General features: G+C 43.7%; 1 protein-coding gene across 3 annotated transcripts in view; it reads left to right on the top strand.

Moving 5' to 3' along the window:
* Window positions 1-757: 757 nt before the first annotated feature.
* The window catches only part of LOC144792671 (alpha-1,4-N-acetylglucosaminyltransferase-like), a 660182-nt gene continuing 633566 nt past the window's right edge, over window positions 758-27373 (top strand). For all 3 annotated transcript variants that reach the window (XR_013602591.1, XR_013602590.1, XM_078667818.1), the window contains exon 1: window positions 758-808. Coding sequence is in view for 1 of the 3 variants with exons in the window: in XM_078667818.1 (XP_078523944.1) it covers window positions 800-808 (9 nt within the window). In the remaining 2 variants the exon portion in view is untranslated. The remainder of the gene's footprint in view (window positions 809-27373) is intronic.

Raw genomic sequence — 27373 nt, 5'->3', positions numbered from 1 at the left:
CTGACAAATAAAGCCCAAATTTGTGCAACCCTCCAGTACGGTTATTTCCCACAAAAACAGAAAAATATTGCCTATTTGTACGGGAAATAGCTCAATCTGGCAACACTGCTTGTTGCTTCCAGTCAAGCGTTTTCATGAGCTGCTTATTCGGTCATTGGTTGTAATGCATTGTGATATCAGTTTGTAGTGTTTTTCCTAATGGTGCATGGGAAATATAGTAGTGTATCTTGGCTGCTGTTCGAGTTAAGGCATGGAACCAACGCATACTCTGTGTCTTTAATTAAACCAGGATTTTACTAAAGACAGGAAAATCTCAAGTTTCATTGCAAGCAACATTTGGGAATTTAGATGGGGTAAGAGTGATATGAAAAGCTCTGTGTTTCTGATATTGCTACAGGAGCTTCCTCTGAACAAGCATTTTAAATAATTGTGTCAGATACAAATTTAAACTATTCATTTCAGTTTCAATGAACCCATGGTGAACTAATTTAGGCACCAAATATACTGAACAGATTCCACATTACAACGCAAATATTATGTTTCCTTTTCTTTTTTATTTTGCACATTAGTTAATATGAAAAGTAATAAAAAAATGAATAATGATCTTTGACATCGGTCGATGGGTGATTTTTTCTTTACATTATGAGAACATTCCTAGGAAAATAAAATTAAGGCTGGCCTCCTACAAAATGGCCGCAATACATGGCTGGCACAGGGAGGGAGATCTCAGCTAGTCCCTTTTTTCTGTTTAGTCTAACGGAGTACTTGACAACGAACAGAGCTGTACACAGTTGCTGCAATGAATCTTGTGAGTTTATGCAGATGCATCATCTTAAATGCATTAAGTATTGATTTTTTTTAACTGATAGCTTTATTATTTTAATAAGGAAAAGTTTGTACTAGTCTTTGAGGAATATAGTTATATAATAGTATCAAGGCATTTCTAGGCCTCGCAGGATCAGTTATACTCTATTTAAACGCAGGGCCAATGGGTACAAGGCCACACGGTGAGCTGATTAAAACAGAAATGCGTAGAATATGGGAGAGACTGGAGTTAATACATCCAAAAAAAGGAGCGTCGGGGATATGAACAGGCCCCGAGAATCTGTAAACAATACTTGCCGCTTATTTATGTTTACTATTTTTAAAGTGTCAGTACACGTTTAGTTTGTTTTATATTTCCGCGCACGAGGTCTTTATTATTGTATTTAATGATGTGCTCCTACAAAGTGTTTCCTTTCTCTGAGCTGTAGTTATTTTATATCAAGTTTCACGTGGCCGTGGCTTCAGAGTCGGAAATCAGTAAGGTAGACGAATTATGTAGTATTTTAATTATTTTGATGAAATTGATGTTAAGCTTATAGAATGTTTTTGGTACGTCGGGTTGCCACCATTCACAGTAACCATACCAACTACTTCTTAATGTTTTACGATTCTGTTAAGATAGTCATGGGGTTCTTAAATTACATTTTATGTAAACTCATTTTTCGATTATAACATGGCATTCCTACCTTTACTACTAAGGAATCGTTTAGGCATTACACTTTTTAAAGAGGTTTGTTCTATTTACGCAGTGAAATATGTACGCAGTGAAATATGTACTGAAAAGGGATATCAGTTTCCTCTGATTTTCCTGTTTTTTTTCCCAGTCTTGACATGAAAATACTTGTCACGCCCATAAAAGACGTCCAGTGGCTAACCTAGCCAAAGAAAGGTTCAAAACACATTTCTGATGTCTGAGCTACATAGGTTTCTCATGTTCCAAGAGCATGCCAGAGTAAATTCTCGTTGATATATTTAAGCATTCCTGTGGGGTTTCAGTAAAATGGCTGATTCGATAAGCACTGTAAGGCTTTTGCTGTTTCGGTATTGATGTTACTGTGATAAAAGATGGCATGGGAATTATTGGGGCCCACGATGACATAGGTGGCAGAGGAGGACTTTGGAAAAAAAATGCTCAGGATGATCCAAGAGTTAGGAACTCTGGGCCTGATTCAAAGAGGTATACTTTTGTGTACGTTTACAGTTTTTGTGGTATTAACAAATTACGAGTTAATAGGAGGTTTATGATTGGAAAGTTTTTGCAATCAGGGCGGAGAACTCCGCAAATAAAAAGATAGACCTGTCGTAAAAGTACTATTAACTAGTAATTTGTGAATACCCCAAAGAATATAAATGTACTCAATAGTGGAAGTTCACCTTTGTGAATCAGGCCCGTAGTTTCTGGGATGTTGTTTAGCACTGGAGATAAAGCCATATCTTGTATGTAAAAGATGTGTAAATGGATATTATATCTAATAAGTGTGTGTGTGTGTGTGTATATATATATATATATATATATGTCAGGAAGTCCTACAGGTTTTTCAGCTAGTGTGAAGCCTTTAACTAAACACTTTTGAAAACGATCCCTGGTATGCGAGTCTCTTTCCTGCTAGCTGAAAAACCTGTAGGACTTCCTGACAATTGAAGTCGGGTCCCGACGCCCGGAACTCGCACCGACCCGACAGGAGTGAAGCTGGTAGTCGGGACACTTTCTTTATATATATATATATTTTGGGTGTGCTGACATGTGAACACGGGGATGGGCTGCCCGACCAATGGGAGTGCAGCAGGAGGTATATGCAGGTGTGGGACTAACAAGACTGTATTTGAATGGGCATCTGAGGAAGGCGCTTGTTGCGCCGAAATGCATCATGCCGCATTGTCCGAAATAAAGCCTCCAACCGGTTTCCCCCGTGTGGCCTCTCACCTTTCTACATTGAAGGGGTGCTTTTTGTATATATATATATATATATATATATATATATATATATATATATATATATATATTCACTGAAAAAACCATAGGTTATAGACCATATATAGTTAGGAATTAGCATTTACTAAACCTTATTTTACTCACACAAAACCATTGAAATTCCATATATAGTTAGTTGCACTAACTATATATCGCGCACCCGCAATCCACTGCTGATCATGTCACATATTACATCATTCATGACATGGTCAGTGACATCACTGATGACATCACTGATGACAACATCCAGTGATTATGTGTTTCTGTAAAGTTTAAATATGTTTTACATATTGAAGAATGAGTGGATGTATAAGTGTCTGAATGAAGGTTTTAGTAGGTGCGTGATTGACTGTATGAGTGAGTGATTAAATGCGTCTTACTGAATGCACGGGTTAGTGACTAAACTGTCTAAAAGTGTGCATCAGTATGTCTGTTGTTGTGCAAGCTGCTGCACGTGTTGATCAGTAGCTATATAAGTAGCTATATGGGTTATTGATTGGTTGCACAAGTATTTGTATGGGAGACTGAGTGTGTGTATGGCTGGCTGGGAGGTGTGTGACTCTGTGCAGATCAATGTGTACTTGTATCAGTGATTCTATAAGAGAGTAACTATGTGTTAGTATATGTTTCAAAAATGTAAGGTGTTCTGTGTTTAACTGTATAGATGAGAAAATGGAAGTGTGATTGATTCTTTTCAGGACTGACTAGGTGTGTGAGTAACTCCATGGATGAGTGGCAGAGTGTGAGTGTCTGTATAGGTGTATGAGTGCATATGATAGTGTTGTAAAGATGAGTGATTGTATGTATGAATGATTGTATGAGTGAATGTGTGTGTAGACATAGGAATCAGTGAGTGCGTATGTAGTAACTAGTATTGGTGTGTCAATGGTTTCAAAAATGATACTCTCTATTTAACACTGGGTGTAACGGAGGTTATATTAGAGTGTGAGGAGATGCATTGTATTATCACATGAATGATATCATCAGTGATGTGATCATTGATATCAAGTGAGATGTCATCAGTGATGTCATTTGAGATGTCATCAGTGATGTCATCAGTGATGTCACTGACCATGTCATGAATGATGTAATATGTGACATGATCAGCAGTGGATTGCGGGTGCGCGATATATAGTTAGTGCAACTAACTATATATGGAATTTCAATGGTTTTGTGTGAGTAAAATAAGGTTTAGTAAATGCTAATTCCTAACTATATATGGTCTATAACCTATGGTTTTTTCAGTGAATTTTCAAGGTTTTGTAAATGCTAATTCCTAACTATATATGGTCTATAACCTATGGTTTTTTCAGTGAATTTCATTGGTTTTTTAACAGCTAATATCTGTAGCTGTAAAATTTATTCTTCTTTAAATCCAAAAATATATTTTATATGTTTATGAATAATTATTTTTTTAAATATTTTTTTTTCTTCGTTCCCGCTTCGCGAATCGGGAACCTTACAGTAAAAAAATGTTCAGAAAAAAAAAAAAAAAAGTTCTTTTCAGAACTACCTCCCCGTTATTAAAAAATTGGTACAATATTTGGAACTGTGCCAACCTCTATTTCTCTTAGTTCGCTTCCTAGTTCGCTCGCTGGTACGCGAACTGGAAGCGAACCAAAAACAGTAAGTATAAGGGAAGGAAACACACACTTATGTTAAAAGAAAGACAGCTATAGGGGAGTAAACTAGAGATACTATTACCCATAATCCACTACTGATGATGTCACATATTACATCATTCATGACATGCTCAGTGACATCATCAGCAGAGGATTGCGGGTTTTTTGGCAACATGCCTTATCGACGGTTTAATAACGCTGCCTTTTGCTTTATATAAGTTTTCAAATTGTATGAAATATATACCAATAGGTCTTTATGAACCTTTAGGTAGTGCTTTTGTTCATGAGGTCTGGTCGCTTCCATACACATACAGATGTTTCAAAGATGATCAAGAAGTTTATCTGAATGGAGAGGAATGCACTGAGACGCCAGATCATTCACTAATGTGTAGGCACATACAGTTACACGATTCATGCAACAAACAGCGACCAAATATGGCTTGCGTGATGCAAGGCACGCCAGTTCCTGCTATCATCCCCACGTTCAAGTTGTTGGAAAATGGTAGTTATTTGATGCTCAATAATGAAGATTGTTCTGAGTTAATTAAAAGTATTCCTTTTATCGTAACAGTAAGTGAACGGGTTATTTGCTGCAGAAATGTTCTATTTCCTCCCACACATGAACATAGGGAGTTTTCAATCTGGCCACAAATACCAACCTTGGGACACGTTTCAACGGCATGACAAGAATAAGAGCTCTTTTGTCTCAGAGAGAGGTGGCCTTGAGTTCGGCCCGTGAAACTTTCGTACTTCACATAGCGAACACCCGTACACAGGTTTGCCTTTCAATTTCAGCAACATGTTTCCGACTATCTTTAACGCATCCTCCACAAAATCCCTGGCACACTTTTTTAAAGTTGTTACCAGTGGTCTCGTGACTTCATTTGAGAAAATCTTTGGAGTCATCCCTGCTCCCTTTCATTCCATTTTCTCCACTCTGGTTCGTGGATTGCATTTTTACTTGCATTACCAGCGGACGCTCTTGTACTTTTTTACATTTTTAAATATGGATGTCCCTCCTATGCAACCTCCGACCCTGCAGCTGCTGACACTGTTCCGCAATCGCATGCTAGAATATTATGGCACAATGCCGTTGGCGATATTAAGCACGGCATATGGATTATCTTTTCGGTTCTCCTACTTCACCTGTGTCCAGCCTGTATTTCACTGCCTGACCTGTGATTTCGATTGGGCCATTGATTTGTGTCTCTGCGGACCGGTTTCTCCTGACGTCGACTTTAATCAGCTGATGACTCCTATCATTACTCACGAGTTGATTTGTCCTGGCGAAAGGATTATGGCTGTGGCATTGATGCATGGACTACTTGGTCCCTGGAATTTACTGGCGGCAGCACAGTCTTTCTTGGAACACAGCTTTCTTGAAAACCCACCGAGCTGTCCTCTGATGGTGATAGAGGATCCGGTGCTGGGAGAGCACGTATGTTCTTTTCCGCTTTTAAATTGGATGGCTGAACTGTTTTCGGATGAAGACGGTGACTTCCTGTTGGAGGCTGTTGCAGCTTATTTTGCATACACAGTTATGTCATAGACCTTTTTCATGTTTCATATGCTGAGTACTAGCATTTCATTGACAATTCATTGACTTAATTGTCAAGTTTTTATTATTTACCTTGCCTATTGGCTTAAGACTCGATAAAGTACTTGGCTGTTTTATTTTTCTTTAGCATTGAATTTTCCTAGTTTTTAATGCTTTACCTTGCGGACCGTCCACATATAAACTTGCAATCTGCTCTCATGAGATGGCACTTCTATTATCTTATTCAGTTCGTTTCCGGATCATGAGGAGGTGTCATCTAGGTCCTGGATATCTTTACACCGTGTTAAGTTAGCATGGGCTCATTACCGGTTTAAACGCCATTTTTCCTTTTTTGCAACTTCTGCACACGACATTTAGTTGTTGCTTTAGCTTTCCACCTAGTAGTTCATCGTGGTATACATGAGAATAATATGTTATTGGTCTACTATCTGCTTTACTTGTTAAACTATATCTGTACAGCGAGTGCTAAAGTTTCAAGAACAACACGGTACAGAATTGTTATGAGGTCTGATCTCCACGACTTCATACTCATAACATAAGTGCAACTTCTGCCAATTCTGGGCATGAGGCGGGTTTTATATTGCTTTGCCGAACACACATACACAACAGTTGATGCGGTTCACATGAAGAGAGAGCTGGTGTATGCTGATGTGATTCCTTCAAATCTAAGACACTAAAGTATGGGCACGCCCTAAACCAACACAAAGAGACCTTCTTAGCAAATAATATAATATGTGTATTAGGGAGGGTGAGATATAAGCAGCCGCGGGCCGTGGAGGGAGTTACGGTGAGGCAGGGAGGCGGGGAGGGGGAGAAGCAGGGTGGAGCCCTCTCTACCTTGCCCCTCCCCCTCCCCGCCTCCCTGCCCCACCGTAACTCCCTCCACGGCCCGCGGCTGCTTATAAGTGTTGCTAACTCTTATTCATTTACAGCATGTTAACATACTGTCACCATTCGCTTTTTATGTACTAGTAACTATGCTGGTAATTTTGCTACTGATAATATGTGTACTTGTATTCTCCACCCTGCTTCTCCCCCTCCCCGCCTCCCTGCCTCACCGTAACTCCCTCCACGGCCCGCGGCTGCTTATAAGTGTTGCTAACTCTTATTCATTTACAGCATGTTAACATACTATCACCATTCACTTTTTATGTACTAGTAACTATGCTGGTAATTTTGCTACTGATAATATGTGTACTTTTATTATCTAAGGTACTACGCCTGAGAAGACGGCATTAGTAAATAAACATTTCAAATACACATGTGTTCTTCTTAACTCCATGTTCTGGTTTCTAAGAAATATATAACGACCGACTGTTCATGAGTTCCACGTATCCTGAGGTACTATAAGTTCATATTCTGGATTGTCTAAACATTGAGAGTTTGTTATATCCAATGTGACACTGTACCTAGCTTGCTAAATAGTTTTTGATTACTAACGTGAGTTTTGGGACACCCTAATTCGCCGAGGTTCCAATCCTCTGTCCACAGTTCTGTGTGAGAACAGAAACCCTGCGACAGGGGCACCCCCGACCCTTGCTGGACCTTCATCACACTTGCGATACAACTCCAGCAATGCGCCACCTTTACGGCACAGATACATCACGCATCTGTGCTGTTTTTGCCCCGTGATGCGCCGCATTGTAAATGCAGCACACCATAGGTGACGGAACAGCGGCACAGAATGACTAACACATCCCTGGTGATGCGCCAGTCATCATAAATCTATCCCTATGCTTCTTATCTTGTTAGAGATGAACCGCCATATGTATCATCAAAGTTATTTGCATTTCCTAAATAGCGAACTTTAAGGAATAAATAGCGATTCTTTACCATTCCTAGTTTGCGATGAGCTATTTGCTAATTAGCCGAATGTAGCCCAATGAAGCCCAATGTAGCCCAATGTAGCCCAAAGATGGCCGCCAGACACACAAAAAAACAAATGTAGCCCAAATATCAGCCAGATGTAGCCCAACTATAGCCCAGTGACAGAATGACCAATCAGCTTCGCAAACCTCCGTTACGCGAAGCGGAGCGCTGTTACAGATATATATCTTTTTTTGAACGTTAATTTCTCAAAATCCACTGGAGCACATATATTGAGACCTAGCAAAGGCACATCGGGCTACCAGTCCCTAATATTTTGCCAAGTTTCGTGCAAATCCATTCAGCCGTTCAATTATTATTTTTATTATTTTTTTTTGCCCCGCGGGGCCCTTTTAAAACCTCCACATCAAACCTAGGGGGTCAGCGAGGATCTACTATGCCCCCTTATAGTTATTTCCCCCTTTGTTTTGACCTCCTCTTGTCTCTCGATCCTACCGAGAGACAAGATGGCGGCCGCTACGGACTGTTTGGAATGTTGACAGACGCCGGAGAACCAATCAGCTTCGCTTCACAAAGCTCCGTTGCGCGAAAAGTCCGCGAACCAGAGCGCTAACCGGTCCGCTGTTACAGATATATATCTTTTTTTAAACGTTAATTTCTCAAAATCCACTGGAGCACATATATTGAGACCTACAAAAGGCACATCGGGCTACCAGTCCCTACAATTTTGCCAAGTTTCGTGCAAATCCATTCAGCCGTTCGGGCTAAAAGTGAGGCCAACCGCCCTATGGAAAACTCAATGTTAAAAACACGTTTTGGGACCCCCCTTTTTTCTCGGCCCCCACTGGACGAACCCCCCCCAAATTTTCAAGGGCTGCTCAGAAACAAAATGTGCCATTTTCCTGAAAATTTCAGCCAATTCCGTCCACAAACGCCAAAGTTATTAGACATAGAATTTTCAAAAAACCCATAGAGAAAAAATCCTAACTATATATACCTACTGGCGACCGCCAGTAGGTAATATATATATATATATTCACTGAAAAAACCATAGGTTATAGACCATATATAGTTAGGAATTAGCATTTACAAAACCTTGAAAATTCACTGAAAAAACCATAGGTTATAGACCATATATCGTTAGGAATTAGCATTTAAAAAACCTTATTTTACCCACACAAAACCATTGAAATTCCATATATAGTTAGTTGCACTAACTATATATCGCGCACCCGCAATCCACTGCTGATGATGTCACATATTACATCATTCATGACATGGTCAGTGACATCACTGATGACATCACTGATGACATCTCAAATGACATCACTGATGACATGACTGATAACAACATCCAGTGATTTTTTGTTTCTGTACAGTTTAAATATGTCTTACATATTGAAGAATGAGTGGATGTGTAAGTGTCTGGACGAAGGATTTAGTAGGTGCATGACTGACTGTATGAGTGAGTGATTAAATGTGTCTCACTGAGTGCATGGGTTAGTGACTAAACTGTCTTAATTTGTGCATCATTATGTCTGTTGTTCTGTAAACTGCTGCATGTGTTGATCAGTAGCTATATGAGTAACTATATGGGTTATTGATTAATTGCCCAAGTATTTGTATGGGAGACTGAGTGTGTGTGTGGCTGGCTGGGAGGTGTGTGACTCTGTGCAGATCAATGTGTACTTGTATCAATGATTGTATAAGAAGGTAAGTATGTGTTAGTATATGTTTGAAAATGTAAGGTGCTCTATGTTTAACTGTATAGACAAGAAAATTGAAGTGTCATTGATTCTTTACAGGACTGACTAGGTGTGTGAGTAACTCCATGGATGAGTGGCAGACTGTGAGTGTCTGTATAGGTGTATGAGTGCATATGATAGTGTTGTAAAGATGAGTGATTGTATGTATGAATGATTGTATGGGTGAATGAGTGAAGGTGTGTGTAGACGTAGGAATCAGTGAGTGCGTATGTAGTAACTAGTATTGGTGTGTCAATGGTTTCAAAAATTATACTCTGTATTTAACACTGGGTGAAACAGAGGTTATATTAAAATGTGAGGAGATGCATTGTATTGTCACATGAATGATATAATCAGTGATGTGGTCATTGATGTCAAATGAGATGTCATCAGTGATGTCATCAGTGATGTCATTTGAGATGTCATCAGTGATGTCATCAGTGATGTCACTGACCATGTCATGAATGATGTAATATGTGACATCATCAGCAGTGGATTGCGGGTGCGCGATATATAGTTAGTGCAACTAACTATATATGGAATTTCAATGGTTTTGTGTGGGTAAAATATGGTTTTTTAAATGCTAATTCCTAACGATATATGGTCTATAACCTATGGTTTTTTCAGTGAATTTTCAAGGTTTTGTAAATGCTAATTCCTAACTATATATGGTCTATAACCTATGGTTTTTTCAGTGAATTTTCAAGGTTTTGTAAATGCTAATTCCTAACTATATATGGTCTATAACCTATGGTTTTTTCAGTGAATTTCAATGGTTTTTTAATAGCAAATATCATAAGCTGTCGAATGTCAAGTACGTGGTAAGTAAAAACATTTTCGTGTTTATGCACACTGATCTGCTTTGAATGCTGCCCCCCCCCTCATTTCTATTAGGAGTACTCTCTCTTTGCAGATAGTGAAAGGTAGTTAACGCAGGCCTTTGCCCCGGTTGTAATACGTCGTGCCTGCTTCTCTCTCCATTTGATTGATTGTTATCCAAGCATTTACTGTTTTAGAATTGGTTCTCTTTGGTTCATTCTCTATTTACAAACAAAGACAGAGTCGCAATACTCTGTTTAGTCTTTGCAGATAACGAAAAATCGTGTAAAAAAACAAAAGGAATCGAGCAAAATCAGTAGGCCACTAATGGGATCTCTTTTTGACCTCGCTAAAATAGAAACATTAAGAACAACCCCTCATGACAAATACGAAACTAGTGAGATGAACTGAACTCCACACCATGATGGCTGCAATACAGCTCGGCTCCGCCACCCACCCCGCCCAAAATAACGATAAAGAGCGGCTGCCATGATTGCTCGCGGAATGGCCACGACGGAGCTACGAAATGGTGGTGCTCTCATGCTAACGCCAGCTTCAGTCTGAAACATCCAGAAACACTGTAGACTACCAATTCGATCAGTTCCGGTAGCGCCCCAATGTAACCCGGTAGAGAAGAACTAGCCCTCCCCTCTTTGACTGATGGTTCTTGTTGCCTGTCCCTTCTGTTGTCATTTAACAGAACTATTTAGCCTGCTGAAAGGGGTTGTGTTCCGACCACTGGTTGGTGGAGACATTTTGACTATATTCTGGACCTGCGTTGTCGCGTAATGCGTCATATGACGCGCCGCGTTAGCGCATCCGGAAGTCATCCGGGGCGCGACGCGCAGCGCGTAACGTAAGCATAACAGGTCATGTGACTTGTTAATAAAACTTTTCATTGGTTCATTTTACTTTTCTTATTCTAATGATGAAAGGCTTGGTCATATGACCTAAAAATTACGCTTTTTATTACTTCCGAACATTATTTTTTCTTAAATATATGTTATAATGTTCCAGGCTAATGTACTTTCCCGGAAAATTTACAACTGTCCTGCAAGTAAAATATATTCTTTTTTCGAGAAAAAGGGCGTTTCTTCGTCCCATGACGGAGCCGTTGAGCAAAAGAGGGTCGACCTGCTGTCTTAGTCGCCGATACGCCTGAATATGAGATTCTTATCGATCACTTTATGTTGCAGGAGTAGAAAACACAACAGCCCTTGACCATTTATCTTTACTGCGTTCCTGCGTATTATACCTTTTACCCTTCATGTGATTGGTCTGCTTTATTTCACTTGCCTTTTAATGATTCTAAAACAGTGACTATTATTAAAAACTTTACCAATGTATATACTACTACCATGTTTTCTTTTAAAAACCTTTATTGTGAAAATTTCATTATACAAATACGAGCCTATAACCACGTGGGCCGGCCACGGAGCAAACTGTAATCGTATATGATGAGTAGACATTTACACTGTAGAGGAACGTAACGGGCGGGCCATTAGGTTGCAAGAACTAAGGTGTCTAACAGTTGCGGAATCGGTGGACGTACATTTTATAATTAAAATACGACAGGGCCAGTTACAATAAAATTATCTAGATATACATTTGCGGGCAAGTACCATGCGTGACGTTAATTCGAACTTTCAATAGTACAGTAATCAATAACACATCAGAACTTAATATCAATAGGGATGTCGAAATACTCAATCAATTCTCGTCCCCGCCCGCCATGTGCTTCAAAACTGCATACGTATCTCGTGATTTCAAGGTTCTGCAACCAGTACACAACAAGGAGTTACGAGTCCCATTTATTCCGGCGCCATTTTGGGCGAGGACGGGCAGGTCCAGGATATAGTCAAAATGTCTCTACCAACCATCGACTATGATGATGTTCATATGCTGTATTTATAGAGTAACACTCATCTGTCCACATGAAATTAATTTGCCACAATCTAAACATGTCATTTTAATCTTTGCAAAGTTCTTCTAAATATTTGGGACCGTTTCCCTTGCCTCTGATGCTGTCCATGCCACTTCTTTGATGAATGTACTGGCAGGTCGGGGGTTCTCCTCCAAATCTCTCTTTTATGCAGCACTATAATTAATTGGTGCCACCTCTCCATATGACGATGCATGGTATAGTTACCATAACTATATTTTTTTCCGGTTCCTCTGGAGAGTACATCGTGGCAGATGAAGCGTATAACGTACCGGGCATTTACCTTTTTTTGCATGTAGAGGAAAGGAAAAAAAAATCGAGCGTCCGAGTTCTAAGGTGTCCCAGGGCCATTTTAGTGGACCAGGCCCAAATCCAAAGAACAGGCCGCCATTTTGAGAGTCCTGTTGCAGCCGCCTGTCGCTGTAGCATCAAGAGCGGCCAAAACTCAGCTGAATGGCAACTGAAACGGTAAAGGGGCGCCCCACTACAGCAGACGAGCCTCCACCTAGGAAGGCCCGTTCACGCCGCCTCCCCCCCCCCTTCGGGCACCCCACGCCGTTATTCGGAGCAGTATTGTAGGATGGCCACACCAGTGCAGCAACTTGCTAGACACCACCTCGGTGGTAACCGAATCTCAGCGCCTTGTGGTGTCTTCTATTCAGAAAACATTGTTGTGCTGCCTTCGACCTATTCGCCGCAAGTGCGCACGCAACTCAGCTGCATAGCTTGCTAGACACCACCTCGGTGCTAACCGAATCTCAGCGCCTTGTGGTGTCTTCTATTCCAAAAATATTGTTGCGCTGCCTTTGGCCCCATTCGCACATCGGTCCGCTACTGCCCCATCTCACAGGCCAACGGGGCGCCCCACGCCGACTTTCAGCATTGTAGGATGGCCACACCAGTGCACCTTACTAGACACCACCTCGGTGCCATCCGGATCTTGGCATCTCAGCGCCTTGTGGTGTCTTCTATTCAGAAAATATTGTTGCGCTGCCTTTGGCCCCATTCGCACATCGGTCCGCTACTGACGCCATCTCACAGGCTAATGGGGCGCCCCACGCCGAGTTTCAGCATTGTAGGATGGCCACACCAGTACAGCAACTTGCTAGACATCACCTCGGTGCCATCCGGATCTTGGCATCTCAGCGCCTTGTGGTGTCTTCTAGTCAGAAAATATTGTTGCGCTGCCTTTGGCCCCATTCGCACATCGGTCCGCTACTGACACCATCTCACAGGCCAACAGGGCGCCCCACGCTGACTTTTACCATTGTAGGATGGCCACACCAGTGCCACAACTTGCTAGACACCACCTCGGTGCCATCCGGATGTTGGCATCTCAGCGCCTTGTGGTGTCTTCTATTCCGAAAATATTGTTGCGCTGCCTTTGGCCCCATTCGCACATCGGTCCGCTACTGACGCCATCTCACAGGCCAACGGGGCGCCCCACGCCGACTTTCAACATTGTAGGATGGCCACACCAGTGCGGCAACTTACTAGACACCACCTCGGTGCCATCCGGATCTTGGCGCGTTGTGTTGCCTTCGGCCTATTCGCACATCGGTCCGCTACTGACGCGAACTCACAGGCCAACGGGGCGCCCCACGCCGACTTTCAGCATTGTAGGATGGCCACACCAGTGCTGCAACTTGCTGGACACCACCTCGGTGCCATCCGGATCTTGGCGCGTTGTGTTGCCTTCGGCCTATTCGCACATCGGTCCGCTACTGACGCCGCCTCACGTGCCAACGTATTTTCTCCGCATTTTATACCCTATGCCGCATAACAGGTCATGTGACTTGTTTATAAAACTTTTCATTGGTTCATTTTACTTTTGGTTTCCTAATGATGGAAGGCTTGATCATATGACCTAGAAATAACACTTTTCATTGGATGAAAACTTTTTTTTTCCCAAACGATGAAAGCCCCACCTTGTTTCTGGATGTTTCAGACTGAAGCTGGCGTCAGCATGAAAGCACCACCATCTCGTGGCTCCGTCGTGGTCATTCCGCGAGCAATCATGGCAGCCGCTCCCCACCAGAAGCCTGCAGGAGTCGGGGGCCCCCAAAACTTTTGTTGAATCCTCAAGGCGGAGGGGACGCTTTCGAGAATGGGGTCCAAGACCTAGCAGACAGTCGTCCGATTTCCAAGGTGTCCCAGGGCCATTTCAGTGGACCAGGCCCAAAAAGAAAAGAGCCTGCCGCCATTTTGAGAGTCCTGTGGCAGCCGCCTATCGCTGCACCGCAAGAGTGGGCGCAACTCAGCTGAATTGCGGCTTTTGACACAGTGGACCAAAAGCGGACGGAATGGCAACTGAAACGGTAAAGGGGCGCCCCACTACAACAGACGAGACTCCACCTGGAGAGGCCCGTTCATGCCGCCTCCCCCCCCCCCCGGGGCGCCCCACGCCGTTATTCGGAGCAGCATTGTAGGATACCAAAACCAGTGCGGCAACTTACTGGACATCACCTTGGTGCCATCGTTCTGCTGCCTTGGAACTATTCGCACAACAGTTTGCTACTGATGACCCACCCCCCGCGACGCCCCACGCCGGATGCCGAAATCAGTGCGGCACCCAGGCAACATCACCTGGGTGCCGTCCAGAAATCTGGACGTTGTGCTGCGTTGGGACTATTCGCACAGCCGACCGCTACTTCGTTGTTTTTCCCTAAAAATGTTTATATGTTTTTACTGTTTTTGTTTTGTTGTATATATTTATAAGTTATTAAAGTTTTATAATCTTACTACTTTGTTGGAGTGCTATATATTTTTAATGTGACACATAATTGTAAAAACTTTGATGTACAAAGAGTCATCCCTGGAATCTTCCGCTTCAGGCTCGGTCCCCTCCCCAATCACAATACAGGATGGTTTTCAGATAGTAGGAACGCGTGTGCTGTGACGGATCTCATTGAGTGTGGGCCTTGATCTACTATAACTCCTTTGAAGAGGGGTGATTCTTTACAGCTGGGGCCATAAACTACATCTGCAGGGCTAGCTGATAGCCTAGGACCGGCCTGGACAATCGGACACAGAGGAAAAGGAGTGTCAGAGGGTGCGGTAGTGAATAGGGCGAAAGGGAGGTGTCGGGCGGGCACAGGGTGTGATTCTCAGGGAAGAGCAGCGCAGATGGGGGGAGGTTTATTACCCATGCATAAGACAGAGAGCGGGGGTGACCAGTGCCTGGGGGAGATGCTTGCGAGGGTGGGGAGCCATGCTAAGGATCGACAGCGTGCAGAGAGTGGGTCTGGTCAAGTCATCTAAAATGGCTGCCGTGCACGACAAAAGTGTGGCATTTGAAAAAAGGCAAGATGGCGCAGACAATGTTTTTCAACACTTCCTGATTTCCTTCGAATCGAACGTTAACAGACGTTGGGGCATATTACCAAAGTTAAGCGATATTTATCCCTAACGATGCTTAGCAACAAATTTTTTACCGCTAAGCATCGTCAGAAATTATCGCAGATAAACCTTGCTATTATCAAGGTTTATCGCAAATGCCATAAAAAACGACCGCAATGCATTAATATCGCTGAAAACTCAGCGATATTCATGCATTACCGAGCTAATGCTCTTAGCCATGTTATCCACCTCCCATTGGATAACATGGCTAAGAACTGCTCAGGGCAGGTGGTAGCTTTTGGAGATATTCGCGCTTAGCGCGAATATCTCCAAAAGTTGGTAATAGGAGATAGCGAATGTTAGCGACTGTTTCAAGTCGCTAACATCTTGGCATGCCCACTTTGCATGTCATTAGTGATAAATATCACTGACATGCAAAGTGGGGCCCAAGATGGTCGCTATCTCCTACTAGCGGTCGCTAACTGGTGTTAGCAACAGCTAGGTAATACAGAGATAATTTTATCTCCGCGAAGCGGAGCGCTGTTACAGATATATATCTTTTTTTGAACGTTAATTTCTCAAAATCCACTGAAGCACATATATTGAGACCTAGCAAAGGCACATCGAGCTACCAGTCCCTACAATTTTGCCAAGTTTCGTGCAAATCCATTCAGCCGTTCGATTATTATTATTATTATTTTTTTTGCCCCGCGGGGCCCTTTTAAAACCTCCACATCAAACCTAGGGGGTCAGGGAGGATCTACTATGCCCCCTTATGGTCATTTGCCCCTTCGCTTTGGCCTCCTCTTGTCTCTCGATCCTACCGAGAGACAAGATGGCGGCCGCTACGGACTGTTTGGAATGTTTACAGACGCCGGAGAACCAATCAGCTTCGCAAAGCTCCGTTACGCGAAAAGTACGCGAAGCGGAGCGCTGTTACAGATATATATCTTTTTTTGAACGTTAATTTCTCAAAATCCACTGGAGCACATATATTGAGACCTAGCAAAGGCACATCGGGCTACCAGTCCCTACAATTTTGCCAAGTTTCGTGCAAATCCATTCAGCCGTTCGATTATTATTATTATTTTTTTTTTTGCCCCGCGGGGCCCTTTTAAAACCTCCACATCAAACCTAGAGGGTCAGGGAGGATCTACTATGCCCCCTTATGGTCATTTGCCCCTTCGCTTTGGCCTCCTCTTGTCTCTCGATCCTACCGAGAGACAAGATGGCGGCCGCTACGGACTGTTTGGAATGTTTACAGACGCCGGAGAACCAATCAGCTTCGCTTCACAAAGCTCCGTAACGCGTAAAGTCCGCGAACCGGAGCGCTGCCTGGTCCGCTGTTACAGATATATATCTTTTTTTGAACGTTAATTTCTCAAAATCCACTGGAGCACATATATTGAGACCTAGCAAAGGCACATCGGGCTACCAGTCCCTACAATTTTGCCAAGTTTCGTGCAAATCCATTCAGCCGTTCGGGCTAAAAGTGAGGCCAACCGCCCCATGGAAAACTCAATGTTAAAAACACGTTTTGGGACCCCCCTTTTTTCTCGGCCCCCCCTTGACGAACCCCCCCCCAAATTTTCAGGGGCTGCTCAGAAACAAAATGTTCCATTTTCCTGAAAATTTCAGCCAATTCCGTCCACAAACGCCAAAGTTATTAGACATAGAATTTTCAAAAATCCCATAGAGAAAAAATCCTAACTATATATACCTACTGGCGACCGCCAGTAGGTAATATATATATATATATATATATATATATATATTATTGATTTTGCAAAAATAACACAAACAAGCCAGATTAAATTACAAAATGAAAAAAAAAAAGAAAGCAGTGACAGTGCATATACATTACGGTCAAAGGACATTTCCGATATCAAGTTACATGTCCAGGGTATTATACATTCAAAAATATAAAATGACATTCAAAATGATCCATTTTACAGCCTACTCTAGGCTAGCATTTACCCCTCGAGTGCAGCGTTGTCTCATGAAAACATCCTTTGGATAGTATTCTCTATACAGTGTGTAGGATTCTTTAGTCTAACAAGTGCCTAGTGTTAAAAACTAATATATGGTATCCTTCTAACCCAGAGATCACTACTAGCATGTACAATCCAAACTACCAGAGATATTCATTCTAGGCCAGCTAAGAAGCTCTGATACAGGCTCCAGAAATGTTTAGGGCGGCTCTGAGGGGGGGGGGCAACTCACTATATAGTTTGGATTGTGTGTTGCAGTACAACATATCCCTAGATCACTGTACTACCGTACGAGGAGACCCTTGTTCCCAGTGCTTAGCAACTTCACGCTTAGCCAGTAGTAAAGCCATATCCACCAGTCTACATATTTCTTTCCGAACATGTTTAGAATAGCCAATAAGAGCTAGAAGAGGATCGAGCATCAGAGGCTCCCCAATAATACCACTCAGTTTTGGGAAAATTAATACCCAAAATGTAGCTATATTGGGACATAGCCAAGCTAAATGTATAAATCCTGATTGGTCTACTCTACATCTCTTGCGTCTTGCAGAGTTCCGAAGGCCGTAGCTATGCAATCGGATGGGGTTATTAAATAATCAATCAATCATTTGTAAAGCGCACTACATAACCGCAAGGGTCTCAAGGCGCTGGGGGGGGGGGGGCGCTACTGATCGAACAGCCAGGTCTTGAGTATCCTCCTGAAGGTCAGCAGGTCTTGGGTCTGTCGTAGGCTCAGTGGGAGGGTGTTCCATGTCTCGGCGGCGAGGTGGGAGAAGGATCTCCCACCGGTGGTTGGTCTTCGGATGCGTGGGACTGTGGCCAGTGAGAGGTCGGCAGAGCGTAGCTGGCAGTTGGGGATGTAGAAGGAGAGCCGTCTGCTGAGGTAGGCTGGGCCAGTCTTGTGGAGTGCCTTGTGGGCGTGGGTGAGGAGCTTGAAGGATATCCTCTTGTTGACGGGGAACCAGTGCAGGTTTCTCAGGTGCGGGGTGATGCGGCCATGGCGTGGTATGTCGAGGATAAGTCGCGCCGAGGCGTTTTGGATGCGTTGTAGTCGTTTGATGAGCTTGGTCGGGGCTCCCGCGTAGAGAGCGTTTCCGTAGTCGAGTCTGCTTCTGACGAGGGCCTAGGTGACTGTCTTTCTTGTATCTGTCGGGATCCATCTGTAGATCTTGCAGAGCATGTGGAGGGTGTTGAAGCAGGAGGAGGAGACGGTGTTGACCTGCTTGGTCATTGAGAGGGTAAGAAATGTAAAATGAATAAGACGGTGTCTTCCATTTGGGGAGATGCGTTGCGTGGCCACGCCTCCGGTCATAGCTCCTGCCAGCCTGGGGTACCAATGGATAGAGCGGTGCCTCTGACCTGAGCTGTTGCCAGGTGAGGTGAGGCATCTTACTCATAACTAACGGGTTACCATCAGTACATCGTAATTCACCAAAAGTGAGACTAGTGCTGTGGGTTATATTTGTCCCAAATCACACCTTTAAGTGTTTTTATTATTATTTTTTTCACTTTATCACCTTGTTACGCAGTAGCATTGAACATCGACCCTGACACCAAGAGTTAACTAATAAAGTCTATTTTTCTCCTGGTAGTTAGTTTTAGAACACTCATTACATTTAGTTGAATTTTTTGCACTGCGCCCATCCCTCAAGCAACTTTAGTGCTTTACATCTGTCGGATTTTAGTAGATCCTTTATTAGAGTAGTATCTATAACATCCCTGCGCTCCTCCCTTACAGAGGGGGGGGGGGGTTGTAGCCCTTGGCTGCACTTGGTGTTCCAGCCAAGATGAGAAATCCCAGATGATGAAGCATGCCACTTCAGTGGGGGATGGGATTCCGTCCTTAATAATAATAATAATTATAAAGTAGTTTATAAAGCGCCTGGCGACGCCATCCTGGCGTGTCCCCGCGCTGTGGAGATAAAGATTAGCAAGCAACATTTAGCACCACCCCCGCCCAGGCAATAGATTAAAGATTATACAAGTGGGTTTTTAAAAGACTTCTGAACTTGGCCTCTGATTTTTCCAGCCTAAGGCATATCGGGAGTCTGTTCCAATTTTGAGCCACTACGACTCTGAAAGAGCGACCTCCCAGTTTTGCTCTTTTTACACGGGGAATCGTCAGCTGGCCCGTCCCTTCTGAGCGTAGAGCTCTATTAGGCTCATACCTATGTACTAGGTCTTGAAGGTAGGATGGAGCTTTATGCCAGAGTATCCTGTGGCATATTAGAATTGTATTGTATTGTATTGTATTGTAATTGTATTTATATAGCGCTTACTACCCCTGACGAGGCGTCAAAGCGCTTTTTCGGCGGGTAGCACGCTACTCCGGGACCCACAGAGGATTAGTGTTGAATTAGTATAGTGAAACATGCAAGTACATTTTAAGTGGTGGATAAGTTAATCAGTTATTTGGATTTGGAATGATAGCAGAAGGATAGAGTAGGACAAAGGTTCGTATTTATCTATCGCTCGCTTGTTGACGCATGCTATTCAGGGAGCCTATAGAGGATTAGTGGTGAATTAATATGGTGAAATATGAGGTAATTTCAGTGGTGGATATTAGTCTGTTACTTGGAGTGAGAAGGATAGCGGATGGATAAAAGGGGAAGAAAGATTTGCATTCATATAGCACTTGTTACCCCTGATGGGCGTTGAAGCGCTTTTCTGGCGAGTAGCACGCCACTCCGGAACCCATAAAGGATTAGTGTTGAAAATTAGTATAGTATAAATATGAAGTAATTTGAGTAGTAGATATGTTATTCAGTTATTTAGGCAGTATATTAGTATAGTTGAATATGGAATTTGAGAAGTGAAACATGTTAGTCTGTTATTTTTTATTGAAAAAAGGATAGTGGAGGGATAAAAGAGTAAAAGATTTTTTTTTTTTATATATATATATATTAGTAGTAGGAAGAGGCTTTTGGATGAGTAAAAAGGAGTTTTGGAGGGAAGGAGTCAGAGGGGAGAGTTTAGAAATGATTGTTTTAGGGGATCGGTGTAGTAAAAAGGTGTCAGATGATGCATGGAGGGGTAGAGCAGGAGAGAGTCTAGAAAAGGTTATTTTGGCGATCATAGTAGTGGTATGGGGTTTGGGATAAATGAGAGAGTGGATGTAGAGGATATATTGATAGATCTATAGGATGCGAGATAGGGTAGTGCATTAGAAGGAGTAGTAGAAAGAAGTTTGAGAGGAGTCTGAAGGTTGGGCTAGAAGATATATTGAGTGAAGTATAGGCTGAGAAATAGGCTAGTGCATTGGAAATGCTAAATTAGAAGAAAGAGATAAGTATATAGATCCATAAGTACATTAAAAATATATAGATACATAAAAAAGTAAGTATATTTAGATTAAATATATTGGTAGAGGCACAGGATGAGAGATAGGGTAGTGCATTGGATATGCTTTTTTTCAGGAGAAAAGTAACAGACACACAGATCCAAGTACATGGATGGTACATAGATGTACAATGGAAGTATGTACATGTAGACCAAAAATGATTTTTATTTATTGATGATTATTATTATTATTTTTTTTCTTCTCTTAACAACATAATTGTTTTACATGTTTTATAAAGTAATACACAAAGATAGATACATATCTATAGTGAAAACAAATGCTTATATACAGAGGGATATGCTGTAAATTTCTATTTCCGTATGGTACCTATGTGGGGAAGAGCCAGATCTTGAGTAGTTTTCTGAAGATAAGGTGGTTGTCGGTGGATCTTATGTTGGGGGGTAAAGAGTTCCATAGTTTGGCTGCTTGAACAGAGAAGGATGTGCCACCCATTGTTTTTTTCTTGTATGGTGGGATTTTGAGGCGAGATGCTCCTTTAGAGCGTAGGTTCCTTTGTTGAATGTGTTTGGTGATTTTATTCCTGATGAAGAGTGGTCCTACTCCATGTATTGCTTTGTGGGTAATACAATACAACAGAAGAGATTTAAACATAACTCTCTTCCTTATTAAAGGACTCCTTCTATGTACGATTGAGAGCCTCTGCTTGTGGCTTTTAATTTACGTTTCTGGTGCTTCTTCGAAGCCCGGCAGACCCATGGATAATTGTGTGTCTAACCATGCAGAAATAACGCCATTTATCATCATCAAGTGTAACCTCCAAGTCCGTCTGCCACTCCAATCAGGCCTTCATATAGAGTTTTTTCCGATAATCTTGGTCCATGCTGTATAGCCTAGAAGCTCTTTTACTAGTAGACTCTGCACACAGTATCAGCAAGAAGTGGGCGACTTCTGGGGGTTCCAGCATCTCTTCTCCAAGCAAATCACTGAGTGCGTGCCTAACCCTATGGAGATGAAATATGGTGAGCGGGGTGATATGTTGTTTTTCCAAGACTATCTCTTCCCAACGCTGTCCCATTCCTTCCTCAAAAAGATCACCTATTTTGGAGATGTCTAAGGAAGCAAGGGCATGTGAAACCTTCGGTTCATTAACCAGTGGCTGCCATTGGCACCACTCCCCTGGGGTAAGCGGAGAGTTCAGGATTGAGGCAGCTTGTCTTTTAATTAAATTCTGCCATGCGTGGGCAGTGCCTTTTATGAATCCCAATAGCCCTGTTCGCCGGGATGGCAATCATTGCAAAGAAGAGGCAAGGGGAGAAGGCGCATCTGCAACCTTTTCCATATGTAAGTGTGGGGAGAGGGTTGTTGGTGCAGCCAATAAAACGCATGAGTACACTACACCACACGGTAGTAAAGCTCCAAATCTGGAGCGCCGAGACCGCCCATAGAGTAAGGCAGTGTCAAGATATCCCATCTGACTCGGGGCTGCTTACCAGTCGATCTAACCAGCAAGGACCTGATATATTTAAAAACGTGAGTTGAAAGAACCATAGGGATGTTTAAAAACAAGAATAGAAATTAAGGTGGCACTACCATCTTCATTAAATAAATATGTCCCAGGAGAGACAATGGCAATTGCATTCATCCAGAAACATAATTTTCCAATTTCATTAATGCTCTGCCATAATTCTCGCTGAACACTATCTCCTAATTGGTGTGTACTTGAATGCTTAGTTAGCGCACAGAATCAGTGGACCACCTCAAGGGAAAATCTAATTATAATGGTGTCATGGCTGCAGTAAGGGGAAACATGGTGGATTTAGTCCAGTTGATTTTCAGTCCTAAGAATTCCCCATAGCGTACAACTTCCCTTAACACCGGGGATAAATTAACATCCAGGTCTCTGATGTACAAAAGGGTGTCGTCAACATAAGTGGAGATGATACAGTTATATCCAGAGAAACGTATTCCTCTGTGGCTATGGTATTCATCATCATCATCATCATCATGACTCCCAGTCTGGCTTCCGCTCAAATCGTAGCACCGAGACCGCGCTCCTTGAGGTTTCTGAAACCATCAAAGGGGTGCTGGATTCCGGGGGCAAAGTCATGTTGGTGTTTTTGGACTTGTCGTCGGCGTTCGACACCGTCCCCCATGATGGCCTTCTCGCAAGACTCTATGAGATAGGTCTTCGGGGGACGGTGCTCAGCTGGTTTTCGTCCTTTCTAGCTGGCCGCCGGCAAATGGTCTGGACATCGCCTGACACCGCCGTGATGCCGCCTTTGGGAGTCGGGGTCCCTCAGGGCTCTATATTGAGCCCGACCCTCTTTAATATCTTTATGACCCCTTTGGCGGCGGTGGCGGAGTCATTTGGTGCCCGGATCGTGTCGTATGCCGACGACACCCAGCTCCTCTTTTCTTGCGAGAGAGGGGCAGACTTTGACGGGGAGAGTATCCGGAATTGCCTTGGGGCGGTGTTCACATGGTTCCAACTGAACAGCCTCAAGTGCAATTCCGATAAGTCCGAGGTACTCTTCTTCGGGTGCGATACGGAGCCTAGCTGGCAGGCCTGGTGGCCCATCGATATGTTCCCTCCGTCCGGCTCTTCCCCTATGGCTAAGAACTTGGGGGTTAAGATGGACAAGGGGCTGACGATGAAAGCCCAGATCCTTGGGGTGACCGGCACCTGTTTCGGCCTATTAAAAATGCTGCGGAGGTTTTTGCCTCTTTTGTCGGAGGAGCACAGGAGGCTGACTGTGCAGGCCCTGATAGGCTCCAGGTTGGATTATGCCAACATTCTTTACCTGGGCCTACCTGAGTACCTGCTGCAGCGGCTTCAAGTTGCGCAGAATGCGGCGGCCAGGGCCCTTTTTGGTCTAAGCAGACGTGCTAGCGTCTCGGGGTTTCTGTTGACGCTGCACTGGCTACCCATCCGCAAACGGATTGCCTTCAAGGCTTTGACTTTGGCCTACAAGGCACTCCACGCTGTGGGAGCAAAGCATCTCCAAAAGAGAGTGGCCTTTTACCATCCGGCTCGCTCTCTGAGGTCAGAATCTCTATTCTTGGCGGCGGTCCCTCGAGTTAAGAGAGACCGCCTGGGTGGTCGTTCCTTCAGCCTGCTGGCCCCACAGATGTGGAACTCGCTTCCACTCCCACTCCCACTCGGGGGGCTGCTACTCTTCTTGACTTTAGGAGAGGTCTTAAAACTTGGTTGTTTACCCAGTAGTCCTCCCAGCAGTCCCTTTTTATCTGTTTGTTGTTCACTCTCTTTTACTGTATTGTGTTATTCCGAATTAGTTCTCCTTACCCAAAGCGCCGGGACACTCTTTTTGAGTAACCGTTGCGCTATACAAAAGAATAAATAACATAACATAACATAACATCATCATTGATAACTTTATTTCGGTCGGCAGACCATAAAAATGCAAGTAAAATACATACAAAAAAGCACAAATCATTAAAACAATAAATAGAAGGCCAAGTCAATATTAGACATAAAAATTAATTAAACTGAATGGTTATCAAGGACATGAGAATATAAAATTCATGATTAAACAGAGATATTATCCAAAACTTTTCCTTCTACGCCACATGCCAAATAAGAAGCGAGATACAGCAAAGACGATAGGGGGGTGAGTATCATACGTTAAAACCCTACAGGCTTGGATGCAACATCTGAAACCTAGGTTCCTGCATAAAGGAATCAAACAGCATTTCCTTATAACTTCATATGCAGGGCAGAAAAACATAACATGGCAGACATCTTCTCGCTTATAGTTACATGCCGGACAGGCTATATTTTCCGATTTTGACCATTTACTGGTAAATGCCCTGAGTGGTAGACTGCCATGCCTCAGCTGAATGTAAAGCTTCCTCGCAAGGGGTGGGTAAATTACATCTAGGAATTCCTCCGATCGCGATTCAGTTTTTACTAGGAGGAACTCTGCAGACAGTCTTCCCAGGGTAGCTCAACTCTGTAGAGCTAGTAAGTTCTGGTGCCACAGCTGACGTACGAGTTCCGATTTGGTTATCCCCGGGCAACACAACTCAGGGGTCTCCCAGAACTCAAGTAAACCAATCCGGGTACTGAGAGCCCTGATGTGAAGCAGCCACTGGATATTCTTGCCTTTTAAAAGAGCCCTAACCTCTAAAAATTCCTCTCTATAGGAAGCCAATTTGGGCACTGACCAAAGTCTCTTGCAGTAAAGCATAGGCCGTGCTGCTGCTAGCTCTTCTATTGATTCCAGCCCCAGATCAAGTGGCAGGGGGATGAGTGGTGTACTTAGTGGCTAGCCCAAAAGGCTCCTCATAAATCCCTGCTCTACCCTCAGGAGATTAGATGTACTTTTGTGGCCCCAAAGTTCAGCGCCATACATTGAGGCCGTTCTAGCCTGGAGTCGATATATTTCAAAAACCGGGGCTGCCGGTTTGAAGTCTGAATTGATGGCACTTTTTCCTCAAACTGCCTTGGTATTTTCCAATATATGCCAAAGACAGAAATGGAAGTGGTCCAACCAATTTTGTCCACAATTTGAGAAAGCACGGAAACATGTGAATAAATCTGTTTTGTTTCGCATTGACTAAATTGTATTGACTGCCTGATTGTTTAAAAATAGCGCTTGCTCGCATTGTTTGATATTGCATTGACTGCCTGAATAATTATCGTAGCACTTCATCGCATAGCCCACATCGCGCTTATATCTTTTGTTGCCTGTGTGATCTAATAGCGCTTTATTTGGAAGTCTGTAATAGCGCTATATTTGGAAGACTGTACCCGATTGTGCCGGTGCCTCTGCCCACATCCTGTTTCGCTTTTGCTTTACAGCCATTTTGTTACCAGCCAGGCTCTCCACCCCGCTCCCGCCTCCCAGCTGCCCCTCCCTCCCACTGAAGTTAAGGCTGTCCTGCACTCTCCAGCGCTGTGACCGTCCTGACTCGCTCAGAAGCGGTCGCTCCCCTCGCTCCCTGCTCACGTGGTATCGTAGCGCTTGACTGCTCATTGCTGCCTTTACCACTTGTACTCGCATTGACTAAATTGTATTGACTGCCTGATTGTTTAAAAATTGCGCTTGCTCGCATTGTTTGATATTGCATTGACTGCCTGAATAATTATCGTAGCGCTTCATCGCATAGCCCACATCGCGCTTATATCTTTTGTTGCCTGTGTGATCTAATAGCGCTTTATTTGGAAGTCTGTAATAGCGCCATATTTGGAAGACTGTACCCGATTGTGCCGGTGCCTCTGCCCACATCCTGTTTCGCTTTTGCTTTACAGCCATTTTGTTATTGCGCCTCCCAGCCAAGCTCTCCACCCAGCTCCCGCCTCCCAGCTGCCCCTCCCTCCCACTGAAGTTAAGGCTGTCCTGCACTCTCCAGCGCTGTGACCGCCCTGACTCGCTTGGAAGCGGTCGCTCCCCTCGCTCCCTGCTCACGTGGTATCGTAGCGCTTGACTGCTCATTGCTGCCTTTACCACTTGTACTCGCATTGACTAAATTATATTGACTGCCTGATTGTTTAAAAATAGCGCTTGCTCGCATTGTTTGTTATTGCATTGACTGCCTGAATAATTATCGTAGCGCTTTATCGCATAGCCCACATCGCGCTTATATCTTTTGTTGCCTGTGTGATCTAATAGCGCTTTATTTGGAAGTCTGTAATAGCGCTATATTTGGAAGACTGTACCCGATTGTGCCGGTGCCTCTGCCCACATCCTGTTTCGCTTTTGCTTTACAGCCATTTTGTTATTGTGCCTCCCAGCCAGGCTCTCCACCCCGCTCCCGCCTCCCAGCTGCCCCTCCCTCCCACTGAAGTTAAGGCTGTCCTGCACTCTCCAGCGCTGTGACCGTCCTGACTCGCTCAGAAGCGGTCGCTCCCCTCGCTCCCTGCTCACGTGGTATCGTAGCGCTTGACTGCTCATTGCTGCCTTTACCACTTGTACTCGCATTGACTTAATTGTATTGACTGCCTGATTGTTTAAAAATAGCGCTTGCTCACATTGTTTGATATTGCATTGACTGCCTGAATAATTATCGTAGCGCTTGATCGCATAGCCCACATCGCGCCTATATCTTTTGTTGCCTGTGTGATCTAAGAGCGCTTTATTTGGAAGTCTGTAATAGCGCTATATTTGGAAGACTGTACCCGATTGTGCCGGTGCCTCTGCCCACATCCTGTTTCGCTTTTGCTTTACAGCCATTTTGTTATTGTGCCTCCCAGCCAGGCTCTCCACCCCGCTCCCGCCTCCCAGCTGACCCTCTCTCGCTCTGCCCCCCCCACTATCCACTTATGTCAGAAGAGCTGACGCGCAGCGGACGCGCCCCAAGCGCGCCAAAGGTGCGCCAAAGGTAAGCCCTTCTACGCCCGTCCGCGCCTGGACCGCGCCCAGCGCCAAACCCCATGGCCCTCGCAAAATCCACTCCACCCGCTTAACGTAC

The sequence above is a fragment of the Lissotriton helveticus genome, chromosome 11 (genome assembly GCF_964261635.1).
Source record: "Lissotriton helveticus chromosome 11, aLisHel1.1, whole genome shotgun sequence".
NCBI lineage: Eukaryota > Metazoa > Chordata > Amphibia > Caudata > Salamandridae > Lissotriton > Lissotriton helveticus.
The sequence above is the reverse complement of the archived record's forward strand: the minus strand, read 5'-3'. Positions and strand labels throughout refer to the sequence as shown.